The 21,126-nt window shown below is 59.5% G+C and overlaps 1 protein-coding gene across 2 annotated transcripts in view; it reads left to right on the top strand.

Moving 5' to 3' along the window:
- Window positions 1–21,126, top strand: part of AJAP1 (adherens junctions associated protein 1) — a 121,206-nt gene that overhangs the window by 41,698 nt on the left and 58,382 nt on the right. For both annotated transcript variants that reach the window (XM_053899082.1, XM_053899083.1), the window contains exon 2: window positions 15,108–15,922. In XM_053899082.1, the coding sequence (XP_053755057.1) occupies window positions 15,108–15,922 (815 nt within the window). The remainder of the gene's footprint in view (window positions 1–15,107; window positions 15,923–21,126) is intronic.

Here is a 21,126-nt window from a genome sequence, read left to right as displayed (position 1 = left end):
AATAAACTGCAAGCTTCTGACTCATGCATTCATTTATTCATTCATTCATTCACTCACTCCAGACTCCATCCTTGAGCACATATTTTCGAACCTGAGCTGCACGCTGGGTTGGAGAAAGAGTGAGATCTCCTCACTCCTAGATCCCCAGCGCCCATCATTGTGGTTACTTAATCAATGGTTGCAGAATAATTGAATAAAAATTAAAATTATGAAGCACAGTTAACGTTCGTATTAAAGTGTAATTAATATTAAATAACAATCAAGCTTAATACGCTCCCACCTCAGGCTGCAATTTAGTTTTCTGCGCCCTGTGTCTCCCTGCCACAGCCCTGGGGCCAGGTTCCTCTCTTATTTCATGGGAAAAAAGCTTCTGAGGGAACTTCAGAGAAGCCCGAGTGATGCCAGGATGCAGGGACCCATCCAGCAGGGGGTGGGGCAGGCAGTGGTCCTGGCATGTCACAGGTGCTGGTGGAGACGGAATCTGGGCATCAGAGGAGGCCCCCCTGGAGGTCAGGACAGAGGAAGGTGGGGGCAGGTAGTCATGGAGGGCTTCTGCCAAGGGTTGTGGGGAGGGGATGGGGCTGGAGGGTAGCCAGGGAAGGGAAGGGGACTTCCTGGAAATGGCAAGGGGGCTGGGGCCTAGAGGTGCTCAAGGAAGGGCAGGGGCTTCCTGGAGGTGGTGAGGGACCAGGGGCTGCAGGGTGTCTAAGGAGGGGCAGGGGTCTTCCTGGAGGTGGTGAGGGGCCATAGGGGCTGCAGGGTGTCTAAGGAAGGGCAGGGGGCTTCCTGGAGGTGGTGAGGGGCCATAGGGGCTGCAGGGTGTCTAAGGAGGGGCAGGGGGCTTCCTGGAGGTGGTGAGGGGCCATAGGGGCTGCAGGGTGTCTAAGGAGGGGCAGGGGCTTCCTGGAGGTGGTGAGGGGCCATAGGGGCTGCAGGGTGTCTAAGGAGGGGCAGGGGTCTTCCTGGAGGTGGTGAGGGGCCATAGGGGCTGCAGGGTGTCTAAGGAAGGGCAGGGGGCTTCCTGGAGGTGGTGAGGGGCCATAGGGGCTGCAGGGTGTCTAAGGAGGGGCAGGGGGCTTCCTGGAGGTGGTGAGGGGCCATAGGGGCTGCAGGGTGTCTAAGGAGGGGCAGGGGCTTCCTGGAGGTGGTGAGGGACCAGGGGCTGCAGGGTGTCTAAGGAGGGGCAGGGGCTTCCTGGAGGTGGTGGGAGAGGATGGGCCTGGAGAGTGTCTTCTTTGGAGCACCAGAGCCCCAAATCCCACCATCTGCAAAATGGCCCTTCCTGCCCCAAATGAGGTGACCTCAAGATCACTGGGTGCCAAGGGACTCAGAGAGAGAGAAGGGGGGGGGTAGTTGTCAGCTTGTGTTGGGAATCAGTGCCAGAGGAAAAGGAACCTCATCCCTTGACTCGGGGGTACATCAAGGAGAGTCTTGGGAGGAGACCCACCATCTGAGCTGGGAGGGGACAAGGTGAGGTCCCTCCCAGCTGGGGGCTTGGGCTCCATGCACGCAGGGACAGTGTGCTCTCAGCACTGTTCCTCCGCTAGTGGGGTCGGGGTTGTGAGAACCTGTCAGAGATCCATGATGATCGGGGTCCCCAGGGACCGCGGTCCTGTGACTGTCCTGGGGCCCCTTTCTCTGCCTGACACCAGGTGACCGAACCACTCCCATCACTGGATGCCCTCATTCATTCGTTCCTTCAGCAAATATTTATGGGGGGGTCTCCTGTGCATCAGGAGCTGCCCTGCTCCTCGGGGGACCCTGTGAGGAAGATGGGCTCAGTTCCTGTTCTCATGGGGCATCGGCCCAGAGAAATAGATCATCAAAGCCAGGAGGAGAGGGGCTGGTGGCCCCAGGGCGGGTGGGATCTGTTCTGGGTTGGCCGGGGGAAGGAGGCTGAGCGGGAAGGAGCAGGGCTCTGGCCCCTGGAGTTTCAGCATCACTTTGGGTGGAGAACGGACGGTGGGGAGCAGGTGGGGCATCAGCCGAGGTGGCGGCCTGGGGAAGGGGGAGGGGAGTTGGTGAGTGGACTCCAGGTGTGTCCCAGCAGGACAGGTGGTCTCCCTTAGGGGCCGTGTGCCAGTGTCCGGACAGAGTTCTGCTCGTCACACTTGGCGGGGGGGGGGGGGGGGGTGATGGGTACCATTTGCATCTTGTGGGTGGAGGCTAGGGATGCCTCCAGACTCTTGCCCGGTCCTGCCCAAACCTGCATGCTCCGAGGCTGAGAACCCCTGCCTGGCGGGGAGGGATGGAGAGGGCTCGCTGAGCGTGTGTTTTCAGGATGGGGAGGGGAAGGGGGGGATCAGATGGCTTCTAGATTTCTGGCACTGCTGTCTTGGGCGCACACGGATGGGGGTGCCGTTGTGAAGCGGCCAAGAGTTTTGCAGAGGTCGCGTGGAGCTCTGCTGGGAGCTGGCCAGCAGGGGGGGTCAGCCTGGGGCAGCCAGCCTGGTGCAGACCCCGGGGAGGTGGGGTCGTGTTGGTGAGTGACCCCTGCATGTGCAAGGTCCAGGCCGTGGTACCGGATCTCCCACAGACAAACCCCAGGCACTGAGTCCAGGACCCAGGAGAGCAGAGGCCGGGCGGCAGTGGGGGAGGGTGCCTGTGTCTGCCCAGCTCCCGCCACGCAGATGTCGCCGGCCGCACAGCCTACACAGCAGACATTGGTTCCCCGCCCCCACCCCATCCTGGAGGCTGCAAGGCTGAGGTCAACACACCCACAGGGCTACCTCTTCCCGGGCCTCTCTCTGTGGCCTGTGGACACCCGTCCTCTCCCTGTGTCCTCACACGGTCATCCCTCTGGGGGTGTCTGTGCCTTAATCCCCTCTTCTTATAGGAACACAGGTCCTGTTGGAGTACGACCCGTCCTAATGACCTCAGTTTGTCTTCATCACCTCTGCAAAGACCTGATCTCTACTGTCCCATTCTGAGGTCCCTGAAGGTTCGCACTTCCACACACGAATTTCGGAGGGACACACAGCAAGGCCTCAGGGAGGTGGGAGGGTGACCCTGAGGGAAGATGGCGCTTGGCCGGAGGCAGTGGGCGGCTGTCCTCAGCACGGCCTGGGTCGCGTCCTCTGGGTTTGAAACTCAGCAGCCGTAGGTGGTCATGAGTGTCCACAGAGCGGCGTGTGGTAGCAGGCAGAGGGTTCCAGATGCCCGTGAGTGTGTGTGGACTGGTCCGTTTGTGCGAGAACGTGTCCTGAGTCCCACCGTGGCTGATGACCAGGCATCTCTGGGCTCTGGCTTTGGGGTGCATTCTTCTCACCAGGGCCATGTTCCTACGAGAGCACGGCTCAGTGCCCAGCGGCTGCCTAGAAGGTTCAGGGCTTCCGTGGGCGGCTGTTTCTCTCCTCCCTCGTCCTCCCGTGAGGATCAGCATGGGTGGTCCTCGGGGAGAGGGCACTTTGCCCACACTGTCAGCCAGGGGACTGTGTTGGAGTCTCACGACCTTGGTAGATGGTGTTCAGTGACATCACCGAAGGCCTTTGGGTTTGGCCCGGAGGAACCGTCCAAGCCTCCCCCTTGGTGGAGATGGTTCCCCCGAGACGGTGGAGGGTGATGTGGGTGACGGGCAGAGGGAGGCCGGATTTAGAGCCCGGCTCTGTTCCTATCACCCCCTCCACTTAACCCCTTCCACCTCAGTGTCCCCATCTGTACAGCGGGAATGACCATTTCTGCCCCGTCTGCGACAGAAATGCCCTTTGGAGCGCGGAGCTCGGATGCATGATGGAGATAAGATGTGGAGTCAGACCTGCGTGTCACAGATGCCACCAGAGAGCTTGTCAGTAGCTCACTGCCATCCGTGCTGGGGCACAGGGTGGAGAACTTTCCGGAGAATCGTTTGCAACCCTCTCGAGAGAGGACGATGCGGTCTGTCTGACACTGAACCCCTCTCGGCAGTAACGTCCGGACAGAACCGCCCAGAGCTTGAGGCCAGGTGCTTTGGGGTGAGGGGGAGGGCGGGGTGGAGGCCTCCTTGGCCCTCGTTCCCTCAGAGCCCGGTGCCGGGGACTTGCTTTCCCAGAAAACACAGGATTTCTTCCCCTTTCAAGTCACAACTGCTGCCCAGAAGCTCTGGGCCTTCCTGGAAGAGCCGCTCTGCCCCCCGGACCTTCCGGCAAGAAGTCCTGCAGCACCTGTTTCTTGGGACAGTGACGGCTGGGACGACCTCGTCAGAAAGAGCTGGACACTCTGACCCAGCTGGCCCAGCTCCGCCGGCTTCTTTTGGAAAGAATTTTCCCAAACGACGGTGTTTTGTCCTCACGCCAGCGGTGGCCGTCACACCAGCTTTCTGCCAAGCTGTGTTTGCAGCCAAGCTCTGGACACACAGCTGGGAGACTCAGGCAGCACGGTGCCTGCCTGGTGGAGGTGGCCAGGACGCGGGGCGGCTCTCCGCTCTGGCACAGGAGGGAGAGCCGGAAAGGGGTGGCTGGGAATGTGTGTGCCCGTGCACGCGTCTGTGCATGCACACACATATTTGTGCACGTACATGTGAGTGCCTCTGTATGTAAGCGTGGGTGTGAATGTGTGTGCATGTCTGTGCATGTACAAGTGTGTGTGTGTGTGTGTGTGTGTGTTGGGAGTAGAGTCCAGGGATCCGATGAGTCGAGTCCCCGCAGGACACAGCGGGGAGTGGGAACCAACCGCACGAAAGCATCTTTCGTTCACACGGGGAGGCTTTTCTGAGACGCTGCCCCACACGTAGCTCTGTGCTCTCTAGAGGTAGTGAGCCCCCTGTCACTGCTCGTGTTCAGAGGCTGGGAAACCTCTGATGGTGGGTAGCGCAGGGATGTCTGGTCAGGGGGAGCTTCCTCCAGCTCGTGTGACTCTGGCTGGAAGATTGTCCTGCACCCCAATCACTCAGTCCCTCTGCGCCCAGCCCCAGGGCGGGCAGCTGTGAAGTGAGTCCCAAGGCGCCCTGCGCTAGGAGGTGAAACGTCCTCACCGGTGCCTGGACAGGGGCTGCATCTCAGAGGGTGTGGAGGGGGGTAAATGGGAACTGGCCCAGGAGACCTGTCCTGGGGCCACTGCCGGCGCTCAGGGCGGGCCTCACGCCTGGGGGCACTTGCCCAGGGCCCCAGTGTGTCTATGGGCTCACCCACAGCCCATAGGGACTTGTGTCCGGTGTCCTCCCGGGTCGGCAGGTGGTGCTCGGGTGGGGTGCTGGGGTGGGGGGTAGAAGGGCTTCTCTCCTGGTCACATCCTCTCTTGATGGGGACACGGGGACTTTCTGTGGCTGAAGATGAGAGGAGCCGTGACCTACATTGTAGGATTTGCATAGATGATTCATGCACTCCTGGCAAGTCCAGCTTGTTTCCAAGTTACCGCTGCCTTTTTCCCCATCCGTGGACTGAAGGTGGGTTGTCACATGGGCCACAGAGGAGCAGTGACAGCCCCCTCCCCACCACAGGACCTGTGTCCCGTGCAGGCTGCTGAATGAGTCCCTTGACCCCCTGCAAGGGCCCCGTTTCTCTCAGCCTCATTTACACTCAGGTATAAAGGACTGAGGACGGTGATGTGCTTGCCGCAGGGTGTGGAAAAGGCTCAGGACTTCGGGGCTCCCCCAGCTGGGCTGGGTCTGCCTTTGACCATGGAAGGTGGACCCTCGTGCTGAAATCTGCACATCACAGAGTCAGAAGGACCTTCAAGGTCATCTGCCCTTCCCCCAGCTCCAGTCAGCTGCCTGATGGACGGTTGTCTGTCCTTCTGCGTGGTGCTCCTGGCCCAGCGCCCGTGCCTCACGCAAGGCTCTGAGCCTCTCTGGTTCTCTGTGATTTCGCCTCCTTCAGAGCACCCACTCAGCTCCTACACACTGATCTCATCCCCCCCCCCCTCAGTTTTCCCTGAGGTACAGGGACCCGGGGTGCCCTGCCATGCTGAGTCCCTTGGAACGGGTGTCCTGGGAAGGACTCCAGCTTCACCCCAGCTTTTCCTAAGGGCTGGTCCTGGGAGTTCTGGAGCCAGCGGCGAGAGCAGGGGTCCCAGCCTTAGGCAGCCCCAGGCCCTTTGCTGAGAGCTCTGCTGGCATCTGGTTATCATCACATCCCCTTGCACATGGCAGGTGCATGACCCCCTTGGGAGATGGTGCCCAGTCAGGTCCCTGTCCCCTGCGGTGGGTGAGGTAGCAGTGGAGCTGGGCTTTCTGCCCCGGTGGCCCGGCCACCCTTCCCCCCCTGCCACGCCCTCCACACCCCCATCAACACCTGCTTCCTGTCTCTGTGGAGCCCATGGAGGGCCTGCTTTTGTCGGGTGGCGCACACAGAGCCCTAAACGCGCAACGACTTTCGTGCACGCCAGCGTGACGATGGCATCCCAGCCAGAAGGTGGGGGCCTTCCGCGGGTGCTCTGGAAGCCGGGCCTTTGTTCCCGGGCATCCACTCCTCCGGGTCAGGACGGTCGGCGATGAGCCGTGTGTCTCCGGGAGCCGCACGTGGGGGGCTCGGGGTGCCTGCTTCCCAGTGTGAGAGGGGCCCGGACAACTGCGTGCTCCTGGCACCCCTTCTGCTGGGCTGAACGCTCGCCTCCCCCAGGCTCGCAGTTGTACCGAGAGACTTCTTCCCAGAGAACACGCCGCTGCTATTTCTGGCTCCTCTCTCTTGTGCGAGAGGAGAGTAGCAGTGTTCCTTCTCCGAGGGCCACCGAGCGAGCGGCATGTGGCGGTCGTGGAAGGTGCTGAGCCCAGGGCAGGGCGTGGGGCCATCGCGCAGCCCGTGTGGGTTACTGATCGGTGCGCTCTCGCTGCCCCCTCCTCTCTGGGCTGGATTTCCGAAAACGTGTGTTAGTGCGCTGGCTCTGGTCTTTTCCCGTGACTGCGTGAGAAATTGCCCGTGAACGTCTGCCTGGCCGGACATCCTGGCAGGGGGCAGCCTGGAGAGGCAGCACGCAGGCCGGGGGCCACCGTGTGCCTGTGCTGTGCCCAGGGCCCTGTTCTGAGGGGTCACCCGGCACCCAGCACCGTGTGCCCGCGGTGTCCCTTCCTCCCTACTGCCCTATCCTTGATCTCTTTATAAAAGTGGACTTAAAGTAGGACCGACATGGTCTGAGCAAGGAATGGACTGTGCTCCTCTGCTCCCAACCCTGTACGACCCCCAGGGGAGCTTCTGGAAACGTTAGTGATGCTGGACTTCTCCCCTGAAGATGATGGTTAGTGGGTGCACAGTGGGGCCTGGGTCCCAGCATTTTGTGAGCACCACCTTACCCCCCCTCCCAAGCAGGTGATTCTCATGGGAGGCCCAGGCGGAGAACACATTCTGGCAGTTTGCAGGGCTCTCCTGGGCCTCCTCGTTCTGCCTTGACTTTGGTGTTGGGGGCGGATCAGCAGGCAGCAAGGTTCTGGTCCAGCTCTTATAAACCGTCTGGCTTTGCCGAGTCTGTGCTTTCGCCCGGAGGGACATGACTTGACCCTGGGCTGGGGGCCCATCTGGACCTCCGCCCCCACCTGCAGAGGAAGCGTGGGAGGTGTGGCCCAGGGTACGGGCCAAGGTGGGCTGGCAGACCTGGGGAGGCTGCCCGGCCGCTGGGGCAGCTGCTGGCCACATCCTGGGCACTGCCCAGAGAGGGCGCAGACACGAGGTAGGAGGGACCGTAGCTGAGCCGAGGGGACCTGCTGGTCCTGGAGGGCTGATCCTAGCGGGGACCAGAGGCCCGGCCGCAGCAGCAGGGCTGTGTCAGTCTCGCAGAAGCCCTGCTCCCCGCTCCTGGGGAGAGAACATTCCCACCCACGGTGCTACCCACCCACCGCTTGTCACCACCTCACTCCTCCAGAATGCTTGCGGGCACGTTGCCCAGGCAACCAGAACGCCAGCACGTTGCTATCCTTCAGTCTCCTCCAGGCACCTGTGAAGGCTGTCGAGAACATCCCCCGTGCCTCCGAATCCTGCTGACGCCCTGTTCCAGAGCTCCCAGAGAGAGCAGGAGCCTCCTCAGGACCACTGACAGCCTCGAGGGGGGTGGGGGGGGTCATGGCTGGTGCTGGTGGGTGCCCACAAGGAGCCAGGCGTCCAGTAGTCCCCACGGAGTCCTGTGACACCCCGTGGCGTGGGGCAACAGAGGCACAGAGAGGTTGTGTGGATTGCCCATGCTCACACAGCCAGCATACTGTGGCACCGGGATAGAAGCCAGGCAGCGGGGCCCGAGTTCCCTGTGTCCCCTTCTGGTCCCCTTCCAGTGCTCCTTCTGGAGCAGGAGTGGGTGGGTCATCTCTGAGCCTCTTTCTCCGGGGGATAACGATGGTCATTCCCCCCTCACCAGGCCCTGGGAGGAGCAAAGAGAACACGGGCGGGGGGGTTCTCAGCCCCGGCCCTGTGGACACTGGGGCTGCTACGTCTTTGTGGGGGCCGTCCTGGGCACTGCCGGAGGCTCTCCGTATCTCGGGGCTCTCACTAAGTGCCAGTCGCACCCCTGAATGGTGACAACCAAAAGTGTCTGTGGACATTGCTGACCGTCCCCCCAGGGGGTAAAATCACCCCCAGGGGAGAATGGCTGATATGTGTGTGAATGTGCCTCATGGGCCACAAGGCAGCAATGAGGTGCCCGGTAATCACCTGCGGGAGCCTGTGAAGCAATGTCCGGGAACCGCGGGGCCTCGGCTGCTGTACAAGGCTGGCAGGAGTGTGGAGTAGCACCTGCCGGGGACCGGTGCCCCCCGAGCACCCCCACCCCGGGGGAGGAGCCACCATGCGGATGGTCGAGGGACTAGAGCCTCCATGGCTGTGGGTCATGGAGGTTTCGTTTGCTTTACTTTTCTTAGTGTGTCCCCGGTCCCACGGGTCTGGGATTGTTGGGACCCTAAGTCCCTGAGTCCTGGACTCGGGGTCCAGGTGTGATGCCAGCTTGCTGTGTGGGGCTCTTGTTGGCCTCATGCGGGTGCTGAGTGCTGCCCCCTGCCCCGCCCCCTGCTGAGTGGGCAGGATGGACGCACCAGCCCTGGCCCACCCAGGGTGGGACCCAGGAGTCTGACTGAGGAGCGGACCCACTCCAGTGGGGGGAGGGCGCTCAGGGACCCCAGAATCGCGCAGCTGGCGCCCCTGCTCTGGGGTGGGCCGGTAGCCAGACCCTTGGTGTCGTTCCCAAGGTTTCTATCCCAAGCGAATGAATGGTTCCTACACTGCTCCTTCCTGTGAATCAAGTATCACGTGTGTGCCTGACATCCTTGGGGCCACTGAGGACGAAAGCCTTGTAGGCGCCCCAGCTCACCTTTCCTGAAAGAGAGGGACGCTCTTAATCGTAGTAAGTCATGGGGTAGAGTGAGCAAGGGGTGGCTCTGACAGGACAGTAATGACATCAGGTGGGGAAGCCATTCAAGTGAGTCACGGCTCCCCCTTTTCTTTCATTAGGAAAATTGAACCAGCAACTGCCTTCCAGAAGAAAGTGCGAGCTCTCTTCCGGAGCTGAGGCGGGGGTGTCCTGCCCTGAGTGGGGGTGCGGGAGGGTGGGTCTCTGCCCCCGGAGTCTGGCGGGAGGCGCTGCACCTGTTGGCGGTTGGGGCACAAGTGCGAAGGGGAAAGAGGGGCAGCCTGCTGGCCCCCTCTGTGCACGGCCGTCGTGCCAGAGAACTTGGAGCCACAGGGGTCGAGAAACCTAATCCACACTGGGCCCCAGGGTCTCGCCCCCCACCAAAGCCACGTTTCCCTGCCTGGCGGAGCTCACGTCCTCCAGAACAGCATGATCAGAGGAAGGCCATGCTCCTTTGTGGGTGCTCCCACCCTGAGACCCCACCCCCACCCCCAGGGGGACTTCCCTTCACCCGGGGAGCCCCTGCCGAGGCCCCTTCACCCCCGGCGTGACCCCCACATCCAGACCTGCCCTGGTCCTGCCCTGCTTTGTTGGTGGTTTGCGTTTGCAAGAACCTTGCGGATTTTCAGAAACTGAAGAACAAAGCAGATAGAAGCTCTGTGTTCTCTGCTCCCAGACTCCCCTCTGCTTCACTGTCACGTCACCACGGGGCACGTGTCCTCACCGTACCGTCCGAGAAGCCTGCACTTTCTCCGGACTTCCCTAGCTTTTCGCCGACTTCCTCTTTCTCCTCCAGGATCCCACTCAGGGCAGTGCCCGGCACTTAGGTAGTCAGGTCTCCTTGGGCTCCTCTTGGTGGTGACGGTTTTTCAGACTTCCCCGGTGTTTGATGACCTTGGCTGCATGGAGGAGGACGGGCCAGGTATCCTGCCGGATGGATGTCCCTCATCGGGATGGGTGTGGTGGTTTTCTCATGGTCGGGTGGGAGGAGGGGCAGTGCCCTCCCCACCACGTCACGTCAGGAGTGCCTGATGTCAGCATGACTCGCCACCGTGCAGATGACCTTGACACTGGCCACGGCCCTGGGTGCCAGGTGTCTCCACTGAAAAGTGACTTCCCTCCCCTTTCCATGGGCTAATTTTGGGAAGCAGGTCACTAAGCACAGCACACACTGTTGGGGGACACCCGCTTCTTGTAAACTCTTCAAAAGTCACCCGTTTCATAGCCGGAGGAAACGGAAGGGGACCCAGCTAAGGAAGTCACCATCCCAAACATCTGTGAACCAACCTCTCCATCAGACAGAATCACTGACTGTGGCTGGCGCCCCAGACCAGCTGATGACAAGCCCTTGAGTGGACACTCTGGGGGCAGGGGTGACCCTTGGTAATGTAGTGCTGGGATTGTGGTGGGGGGGGGCTTGTCACTGACTGTGGCGAGATTCCCAGGCAGCCCGTGGGCCACGTGGTCCCTGGGCCCCTGCGTGATTCTTCAGCCCAACCCGGAGTCTCAGCGCCCCGGGGCTCTTGCCTGTCAGAGGCAGTTCCCGCCAGCCCCCTGGGGACAAGTGTGACCTTAACCACAAGACAAGTCTTTGTCTCCCTTAATCGACAGTGGTTTCTTCTGTGAAGAAAACACACAGAAGCCAGCAAATTCAATCTTAAGCCCTTGAATCGTATGAACCTGTTCTTAGAGAAAAAAAAGATTTCAATAAAAATGTAAAAGGGGGAAAAGCCAGAAAAGCTACAAACCAGAAAATAAAGGTGGATGGAGCCGCGGCTCTGATGGGGACGCAGCCGGCTGGAGGTGGGGGAGCTTGCCCTTCAGAGTTGGGGCTGGGGTGCGGCCCTGCGTGGGCCGTGGGGCTCAGAGGGGCTGGGCAGCCGGGCGCTCAGAGGAGCCCAGGACCCCGCGAGGACCGTGCACAAGCCTGAAAGGTCTCGAATGCACACTGTGCACCATGCCGGCAGCTCCCCTATCCGGACCCTGCCCCCACCAACTGCCACCCCTCCCCCCCTCAGCGGGCAGGGCCCGCGTGGGCAGAGTGGGATGCCCACCCCAGGCTGGTCCCTCCACCCTTGGACACAGCCACGTTATTTACATGCCCCAAACTCAGTGGTTTTCACGTATCCACAAGGTTGTGCAGCCATCAGCACTATTCCTTCCAGAACATTCTTAACACCCTTAAGAGAAACCCTACAACCATTAGCAGTCACCACCCCCCACCCCCTGCTCCTGGCGACCAGGAATCTATTCTCTGTCTCTGGATTCACCGATTCTGGGCATTGGGTAGGAGTAGAAGCGAACGACTTATCTGACATGACCAGCTGCTTCTTCCCCCCGTGACCTGGGCGGGCTCCGTCCACACTGCAGGGTGTATCTGCCTGCTTTCCTTTTTCAGGCCGAAGAGCATCCCCCGGGCTGGGGGTGGGGGGGTGTCACACTGTCCACGCGCCTAGTGGACACTCGGGTCGTTTCTGCTTCCTGCTATGGTGAATGACGCTGCCCTGAACGCGCGTGTGCACGTGTTTGTGTGCACTTGTGTTTATCCCCAAGAGGGGAAGGTGCAGGGTCGGCAGGTAACTGAGGCTTTGCGGAACCTCCCAACCGCGTGCAAGAGCGCCCGTCTCCCACACCCTTCCGTGGCAGGAGGCCTGGACCTGTCGTGGCACCGGTAGCCGCCCCTGTGGATGCAGAGCGGGGGGCATGTTCCCAAGGGGCCTGCGGATGCCCTGGAGGTCTGCACTGTGGCCTGGCCTCCTTGGTGTTTCCCGTGGCGGCTCTGACGGCCGCTGGTGGTGGTGGCAGCCACAGGCCTCCCTCCTGCACGTGGGAGGGGCACTCAGCCGCCGTGGATAGTGGGCGACAGCCCTCCGCCTGCGGCCTCGCAGCCCTGTGCCGGACAGCGTCGGAGGGCAGAGCGCTCCTGGGTCCAGGCCCGCTGGAAGGATGGAGAGGGGTCCCGTGCTGCACCTCGTGTGGCGGGACCCCCTGACGCCGGGGCACAGCAGCAGCGTCCCAGGAAGTGCCCCGCGTGTGGCTCAGGACCGTGGAGGTCTGGACGGCACATGTGGGCCGGCCGGCTCTAGTGACAGAGCAGAGGGCCTGGGACCTTTAACCCCTGTAGGGAGACCTCGGGTCCCTGCAGGCCACAGAATCTGCCCCTGACCTCCCTGTGGGAGGGGCTCTCTCTGTCCCGGACCCCGGCCCGGTGTCTCCCGGCTGCCGGCGTGAAGAGGAGCGTCTGTGTGTCCCGACTCATCCACCTGCCCTCCTAATGTCCCCTCTCTGGACAAATCCACTGCTTCCAGAAGGAAGAACCTGGACTCGAAGAGGAGAAACAAAGCGAGTTCCCTGCCGTTGCCTTCGCTGGGTTTCTCTGCATAACAGCTGGGTGGCGTGGAAATGAGGGGGTTTCTATGGTAACCAATTACAGCTCATGATTGGTGAAAAATGACAGAAATATCCCGTGTGTGAAGTGATGCTGGGGCAGGCCAGCAGGCACGGGCTTGGGTGCTGTGGTCCTAATTTCCTGGGGCGGCGTTTCTCCGGGTCCTGACGGCTCGCGGCTTCTTCCGTGGCTGCTCTTTACTGCGCCTGCTTGCAGGGGCCTGGTGAGGCCTGGGTGTGTCTGCTGAGGCCTGCTGAGGCCTGTGGAGGTCTGATGGTACCTGGCATTGCCTGGTGGGACCTGAGGGGACTGATGTCGCCTGGTGAGGGCTGGAGGGGCCTGGCCTTACTTGGTGATGGCTGGAAGGGGCTGGTGGAAGCTGGTGGGGGCTGTGAGGGCTGGAAGGGCCTGGTGGTGCCTGGTGAGGCCCTCCGGGCCGAGGCGCCGCTCTTGCTTGACGAAGGGCCCCATGTCCCTGGCGGCTGGACTCCCATCCAGATGTGCAGAGTGGCGGGAGAACCGGGGGGTCTGAGGCATCGATCCTTACTGAGTCACCTGTGGCCACAGAGGAGCTGTGTTACTCTGTGCGTGGGGGTGTCTCACACTGACCTAAATTTCCGCGCACAGTGACAGTGGCCCTGGTCCCTGCGCGGAGCTTGGCTGGCTGTGCAGAGAAATTGCACGCGGGCAGAAACTCGGTGCGGAGGCATTAGCATAATGAGCAAACTCTAATTTCTGCAGCAAAGCACCTTCATTCTGATTAAAATACTGGGGCCTTTTTATTTGGGGATTAGTCCTCTTTGGTAATTAGCGCTCATTAATACAAGTTCCTTTCAACGTCCTGATGACAGGCAGGGAGCTGCACGTGCCTGAGTGCACACGAGAGAGGAGGCGGCCCCAGGCACGTGGGGTGAGTGCAGAGCGGGGCGGGTTGGGGGGGGGGAGCTCACACAGACACAGGCCCACACGCCCGCAGACATGTGCGGACCCCACACTGGCCGCACACGTGCACACACGCACACGTACGTGACAGATGGGTACACAGACACCCCCATAGACTCACACTCGTGCACACCTGCTGACACACTCACACCCCCAGGTATATCCGGGCCCCACATCAGCCCTCACACACACCGATATGGCGTCCTGAGGCACACTCCGTGCACACTCACATGCACACGTGACTCACTCACACACGGCCTCCTGCTCACTCACTCATTTATTCCCTTTTAAAGTCACGCAAACCCTCATGGAGAAAAACCGTGAGCTGTTTCTTCTACGGGGCTGGTCTTGAGCAGCTTTTCCTGCTGGCGGCTTAGCACACCGGACGCCCTCGCCGCCCCCGCCCACAGCGGTCACTCAACTTCTGGAGCCGTGTCAGAGTTTGCACGTGAGGCTGGCGACAAGTACTGACTTTGAATGGCGCCTGTGCCTGGCCCTCAATTGTCTGAGCCGGTGGGGGAGGGGGCATGGGCCCGGGGCCCCCAGACCCTCCGCGTGCCTGTCGCTGTGCTCTGGGTGCTCACCTGACGCCCGTGCCCCCACCTGGCTTCACCGTCCCCGCAACCCCGTCCGCCATCCCCGGTGGCGTGGGGTGTGCCCTTCCCACAGCCTTCCTGGCGCTCAGGGGGTGGGCGCTGGGGTTTCAAAGGGTCCCTGTGCTGAAGATAAATAGGGGAAGCCGAGATGTCACCAGAATGGCACTTGGGCCGAGTTGGTGCATCGATAAACTTCCAGCTTATCCACAGCAGATCTCATTTTTTCTGAACCGAATCCAGAAATAAGTTTTCCCAGCGTACAGCCTCCGAGACCACAGGCTGCTTTAAGACACGCACATTTGCCTGCGATGGGGGGGGGGGGGGGGGGCCGGGGTCGCGGACCACGGTGCCGGTTAGGGGCTCAGTAGATGCTGGGCCTCCGTGCCCCCTGTGAACTCCCGTGAGCCCCCCTGGCTCATCCCCACCACGAGCGCCCCTGTCCCCAGGCCTCAGGAGGGGCAGGATGTGTGCTCAGAGACACCCGCCCCGGGCCTGTAACCTGCGTGACCCGAGGGGCAGACCGAGCCCCCAGCGCTGCCATTCTCCTACCTCGCGCCCCTCCGTGTCTCCGTTTTAATCTGGGCAAAAACCAAGTGGGGAACGGGCGGTCTTTGAGGTCATCTTGCCAGCTGAGCTGGGGGTTTTGAGCCTCCCTTTCTTTGTGCGGTCGCGGCCGGCCTGCCGCGTGGGCTGCACGCTCCCGGGTAGACAGGTGCGGTGCAGGCGGGGCAGCCGAATCCCGGGAGCAGGCGCGTGGCGGCCGAGCCTCTAAGATGCCGCTCGAGAGATGGCCCTTGAGCAGGGCTGCGGAGTCCCCGGACGGAGCATTTGGGTTTCCCTCTTGCGGTTAGGGTCAGCGCTCTTTCCCCGTCGTGGTGGGGGCGGAGGGACGGCCGGCAGAGCCCCGAGCCCCCCGCTGACACTGCTCTCTCTTTTCCACGCAGTTCCATGTGCATCCGCTGGCCGGGCTGCTCCATAGGAAGCCATGCGTGGATACTTATAGCCATGTTTCAGCTCGCCATGGATCTGCCCTCGTGTGAGTCCCTGGGCCCGGGCCCCGACTTCCGGCTGCTGCCCCGGCCACCGCAGCGGCCGCCCCGGCTGTGGAGTTTGAAGAGCGGACAGGCGGCGCGCATCCCCGTGCCCGTGTGGAGCCCGCGCCCGGCCCGCGTGGAGCGCAGCCACGGCCAGATGCCCAGCCCGCGCGCCAAACGGGCGCACAGACCCAGGGACCAGGTGGCCGCCCTGGTGCCCAGAGGCGGGCTCGCCAAGCCCCCGGCCGCGGCCGGATCCAGCCCTTCCCTCGGCTCCTCCTCCGCCGCGGCCCCGTCGCCCACGGCGGGTGGCGCGGCCGGCACGGACCAGCAGGCCCTCCTGCGGAGGGGGAAAAGGCACGTGCAGGGGGCCGGCTTCAACGGCTTTGACTTCCGGGGCAGCAGGCCCACCACCGAGACGGAGTTCATCGCCTGGGGACCCACGGGGGAGGAGGAGGCCCCGGAGTCCAACACATTTCCAGGCCTTTACGGCCCCACCACGGCTTCCATCTCACAGACACGGAAGACGACCGTGGCCATCGCCACCACCGCCGCCACGGCCACCACGGCCACCTCCATGACGCTGCAGACTAAGGGGGCCACCGAGCCCCCGGGCCCGAGGAATAGGATCCCGGCTGGGGCTAGCACAACGGAGCCTTCCACCAGTCCCAGCAAAGACAATGGCGAAGACGTCAAGCCCCCAAGAATTCTGGGGGAGACCTCAGGTACAGCCACCTCTTTTCTGGTTGGGGCTCGGTCCGGGGTGGGTAGGGAGGAGGGCACCCCGGGGGTGTGGCTTCCGAGGGATGCCCACCTCGGCCTGGGTGACACGACTTGGCGGGACTCCCCATCTCTGAGTGGCAGAACCGAAAACAATGGCAGCGTTGACAGTCAGGTGGCAGCCTTGGGGACGGAGGGGGCATGCGTGTCCGTGGACTTGTGTGTCCTGCAAAGAAGGGTTGTCCTGTAGCCACGCTGTTCCGGCTGGTCAAAGGGGGACGGTAGAGGGTCTCTCCTTAGTGGTGGCCCCGAAGGGGACGTTGTGCCTTCCTTGCCTGTGTTAAGGGCATCCAAACCCTGCCAGGCACAGAGCCACATCTTCCCCAATGGCAGAGGACCTGACTTCCGGGCCAGCCTGGGGGTGAGATGCGGGCACACTTGCTGATGGGATCGGGGACGTTTGGAGTCTTCAAAAACCCTCAAGGGTGCAGCCCTGTGGAGGGGTGGCTGCGAGACTGGCCCGGAGTTAGGGACCACTTTAAACAGCAGAAGAGATTGAGGTCAGGTGTAAGGAAGGTCTTCCTGCGGTATCCGCTGAGGTCCTGCACACTGATTCGGGTTGGGGAGCATCTTTTCCCTGGAGACGGCTTAGCAGGTGTCTGGGGGATGGGGGTCAGGAGGCACGGCTCTGGTTCTCCTGCCTCCGTTTACCCTCAGTGCATATGGATGGTTACCATTTCTTGGCCTTCAAGTATCTACCGCAGCGTGGTTTTGTTTTTCGTTCTCCTCCTGTGCCTCCTCTTCCAGTTGCTTCTAAAGGCGTAGCCCTTGAGAACCTCCCAGGCCACAGCTTGTCCACAGGGTCAGACATGCACTCAGCTTCCTGGCCCGCTGAGGGAGAGTGCAGAGTCCGGGACCCTGTGTTCCTACCTGCCTCCAGCTCCCTCTGCCTCTGTGGGGGCCACGGCCCCACACCCACCGGGACCAGGGTGTTCACAGGTCAGATCTGCCCACATACCTCCTGGGCCAACGGTGGTACTTTTTGGTTCATAAAACAGGATGCAAACTGCAGGGTGTCAGCACGAAGGGGTGAGGGTGATGTGGCCTCCTCCAGGCCCCCGTTTCTTTGCCTCTCCACATCCTAAGTGCTTGGGCTCCGCAGGCCCCACGCAGGCACTCTCAGGACCCAGGGGGCAGAAGGGTATCGCTCCTCGGGGTCCGTCGGCAGCATCGGTGGTTTTCTTGTAGCTCTGGCCTTGGTCGGGAGTTGCACAGGTTTTCACGGAGTGGGTGGCTTTTGTTCCCTGACCTACTTCCTGCCTTCACCTGGTCGAGAGAACTGCAAGTTTTATTCTGAGCAACTCTTTCCTAGAGAGCAACATATCTATGAAAGCAGGAGACCCATCTCCGTCTCAAAGCCAGGGGCCGGGGCCGGGCCCCGGGGACGCAGGCTGTGGGCTCAGAGCACTGCGGGACAAGGTCTGCAGGCTGTCACAGGCCATCTCCTGGGCTGCCTTTGCCCAGTCACTACAGACATGCAGCCCGCAGTTCGTCATGTCTGTGCTGGGCGCCCAAAAGCGGTTTACAAAGCATTTGTTTTTACCTCAGTAGATTCACAAGCCATCCTCATAACAGAAGGCGGTGCTGCCTGCGTTTACTTACGTCACTTACCGCAGAGGCACGGCTGAGAACACGTGTTGCCATTGATTCCAAATTACATTTGTTACCACTAAAAGTTAAATGCTCGGGACAGCATCAGAAGGCTCACCAAATTAATTCACAGTACACTGGATGTTACTAATCCAAATCGACAGATGCTTATCTTGGAAAAGATTTATGGTTCTTCATAATATAATCTGGTGCTAGATTAATTTGTTTAGCAAAACAGATTTCAAGGGAGGGGGAATATGTGTGTTTGCTTTTAGTGCAGAGAAATGTGAATTCTGGGAAGTGATGCAGGATGCCGAGAAGGGGTGCCAGCGGCCTCAGCATCCCGGCCAAACAAGGCAAGACAGGAAGTGCTGAGGTGATGCCTCGAACTGGGTGTGTTATGGCCCAGCTGGTCCTGTGTAAGTGGCCCAAGGCCAGGCACGGAGAGCCCAGGCGGGAACCCTGTGAATCCCCTTGTCCTGGCAGGCACCAGATGTGGGCCTGGGCTCCTGACTCTTTGTGGAACATGACAGCTGCTCGCGCTTCTCAGGAAGAATTCAGGCTGCAAGGGTGGTCTTGGGGGTCCCAGAGCTGTGGCCCGGGAGACTGTGCGTGCCGGGCACAATTAGCGATATGTGCGTCCAGACCTCAGATCGCCCATGAATCTGGGCTTTGCTGCATGGAGCTGTGTGACCGTGGGGGAAGTTCTCGTCTCTCTTGGCAGCATTTTCTTCACCAGGAAAATTGAAGTTTAGAAACATCTCTTCCAAATGATTGTCATGAGATTCAGTGCGTCAACACCAAGCACAAACTCAGAACCCTGCCCACACTCCAGGTGTTTCTATACCCAGCAAGAGTACCTCCAAGGAGAAGCTGGCAAGTGTCAAGGGCAAACAGGCTGCCAGGGACATGGGGATCTTCTCATCTCAGACACTCCCAGCTCTGCCCACTCACTGCTGAGGGTATCGCAATGGGGAGAATTAAGGTTTGGAGAAGCGATGTGAAGAATTTGTCAGGTCAGTTCCGTTGGCCCAGGGGGCGTCTTTGGAATCAGGTTTGGGGGAGTTGTGAGTTTTTCTTTTTGCTTCTGTAGAGAGGTGTTTAGAAAGGGAAAGTTACATTTGCCTGCCTATCCAGAATATAGATATCGGTGGGCATAGAACAGCAGATGGCTGGAGATTTGGGGCACTCTGAAATCCCTCAGGAGCTAACATTACATAGAATGGCATCGTCAAACAGTCCCTCTCCCGGGATCACCCTGTAAGTGAAGAGAGTGGGAAGCCTCTCCTAGGTTTAGCATAGGGAGTAAGAGCGTCTGCCTTCAAATTCCTGGCTTCATCTCCAGTTAGCTGTGTGAACTTGGGCAACTTGCTTATCTTCTCTGTACCTCAGTGGGAGTTATAGAATTAGCCATCTTATAATGTTATAAAGGTTAAGTGAGATAGTGTATGCCAGGTGGTCAGTACTTGGCATATGGTAGTTGCTCATTACATGTATGTTGCTGTTATATGATGGTGATAATGATGGTGGTGATGGTGATGATGGTGATGATGGTGATGATGATGATGATGATGATGGTCATGGTGTTGATGGTCCTAGTGGTGGTGATGATGGTGATGATAATGATGATGATGGTGGTAATGATGGTGATGACGATGATGATGATGGTGGTGTTGGTGATGATGATAGTGGTGATGATGGTGATGATGATGGTCATGGTGGTGGTGATGATGGTGGTGGTGGTGGTGATGGTGGTGATGGTGGTGATGTTGGTGATGATGGTGGTCATGGTGATGGTGGTGATGGTAGTGGTGATGGTGATGATGGTGATGATGATGGTCATGGTGGTGGTGATGATGACGATGGTGGTGGTGATGATGGTGATGATGGTGGTGGTGATGATGATGATGATGATGGTCATGGTGGTGGTGATGATGGTGGTGGTGATGGTGGTGATGTTGGTGATGATGGTGGTCATGGTGGTGGTGATGATGGTGGTGGTGGTGATGGTGGTGGTGATGGTGATGGTGATGATGGTGATGATGATGGTCATGGTGGTGGTGATGATGACGATGGTGGTGGTGATGATGGTGATGATGGTGGTGGTGATGATGGTGGTGGTGGTGGTGATGGTGGTGATGGTGGTGATGATGGTGGTGATTATGTTGATGATGGTCATGGTGGTGGTGAGGATGGTGGTTGTGATGGTGGTGGTGGTAATGATGATGGTCATGGTGACGATGGTCATGGTGGTGGTGACGGTGGTGGTGGTGATATTGGTGATGTTGGTAATGATGGTGATGATGGTGATGATGGTGATGATAATGATGATGGTGGTAATGATGGTGATGATGATGATGGTGGTGATGATGGTGATGATGATGATGGTGATGATGATGATGATGATGATGTCATGGTGATGATGGTCATGGTGATGATGGTTATAGTGGTGGTGATGGTGGTGGTGGTGATGGTGGTGATGTTGGTGATATTGGTGATGATGGTGATGATGATGGTCATGGTGATGTTGGTGATGATGATGATGGTGGTGGTGATGATGGTGATAATGATGGTGGTGATGATGATGATGATGGTCATGGTGATGATGCTCATGGTGGTGGTGATGGTGGTGATGTTGGTGATGTTGGTGATAATGGTGATGATGGTGATGATGGTGATGATGATGATGGTCCTAGTGGTGGTGATGATGGTGATGATGATGATGGTGGTAATGATGGTGATGATGATGATGATGATGGTGGTGATGATGGTGATGATGATGGTGGTGGTGGTGATGATGGTGATGATGATGATGATGATGGTCATGGTGATGATGGTTATAGTGGTGGTGATGGTGGTGGTGGTGCTGTTGGTGATGTTGGTGTTATTGGTGATGATGGTGATGATGATGGTCATGGTGATGATGATCATGGTGATGGTGATGTTGGTGATGATGATGGTGGTGGTGATGATGGTGATAATGATGGTGGTGATGATGATGATGATGGTCATGGTGATGATGCTCATGGTTGTGGTGATGATGGTGGTGATGATGGTGGTGGCAGTGGTGGTGGTAGTGATAATGATGGTGGTGATAATGATGATGATGATGATTCTGATGATGGTAGTGCTGGTTATGATGGTGGTGATGGTGATGGTGGTAATAATGATAGTGGTGGTGCTGGTGATGCTGATGATGCTCATGCTTATGGTGATGGTGGTCATGATGATGATGGTGGTGGTGATGGTGGTGATGGTGACAGTGATGGGAATCATGATTGCTATCCTTGTGACGATTTGCTATCACCAGTTTGCTGCAACATTTACTGCTCCATTCTGGGGTCATTTGATGAGGTCATTAGATGAGGTCCCACATCCTCATCCCTGACCTTGGTGCTCTTTGCAGAGGCATAGATGGCACTAGCTAGGAACTGCTTGGGATGGAAAATCACCTGGCTCAGGTTCACCGAGGCATTCAGCTTCAGCCTCACATGGTGCTGGCAGAGGGTGAGTGTCAGATGGGGCAGAAGTTCACTTGAGGTCAACAGAGGAGGGATCC

This window comes from Panthera pardus, unplaced genomic scaffold (genome assembly GCF_024362965.1).
Source record: "Panthera pardus isolate Hobbes unplaced genomic scaffold, ASM2436296v1 HiC_scaffold_11, whole genome shotgun sequence".
In the NCBI taxonomy this organism is placed as follows: Eukaryota; Metazoa; Chordata; class Mammalia; order Carnivora; family Felidae; genus Panthera; species Panthera pardus.
Note: the sequence above shows the minus strand (reverse complement) of the source record. Positions and strands in the feature narration are given on the sequence as shown.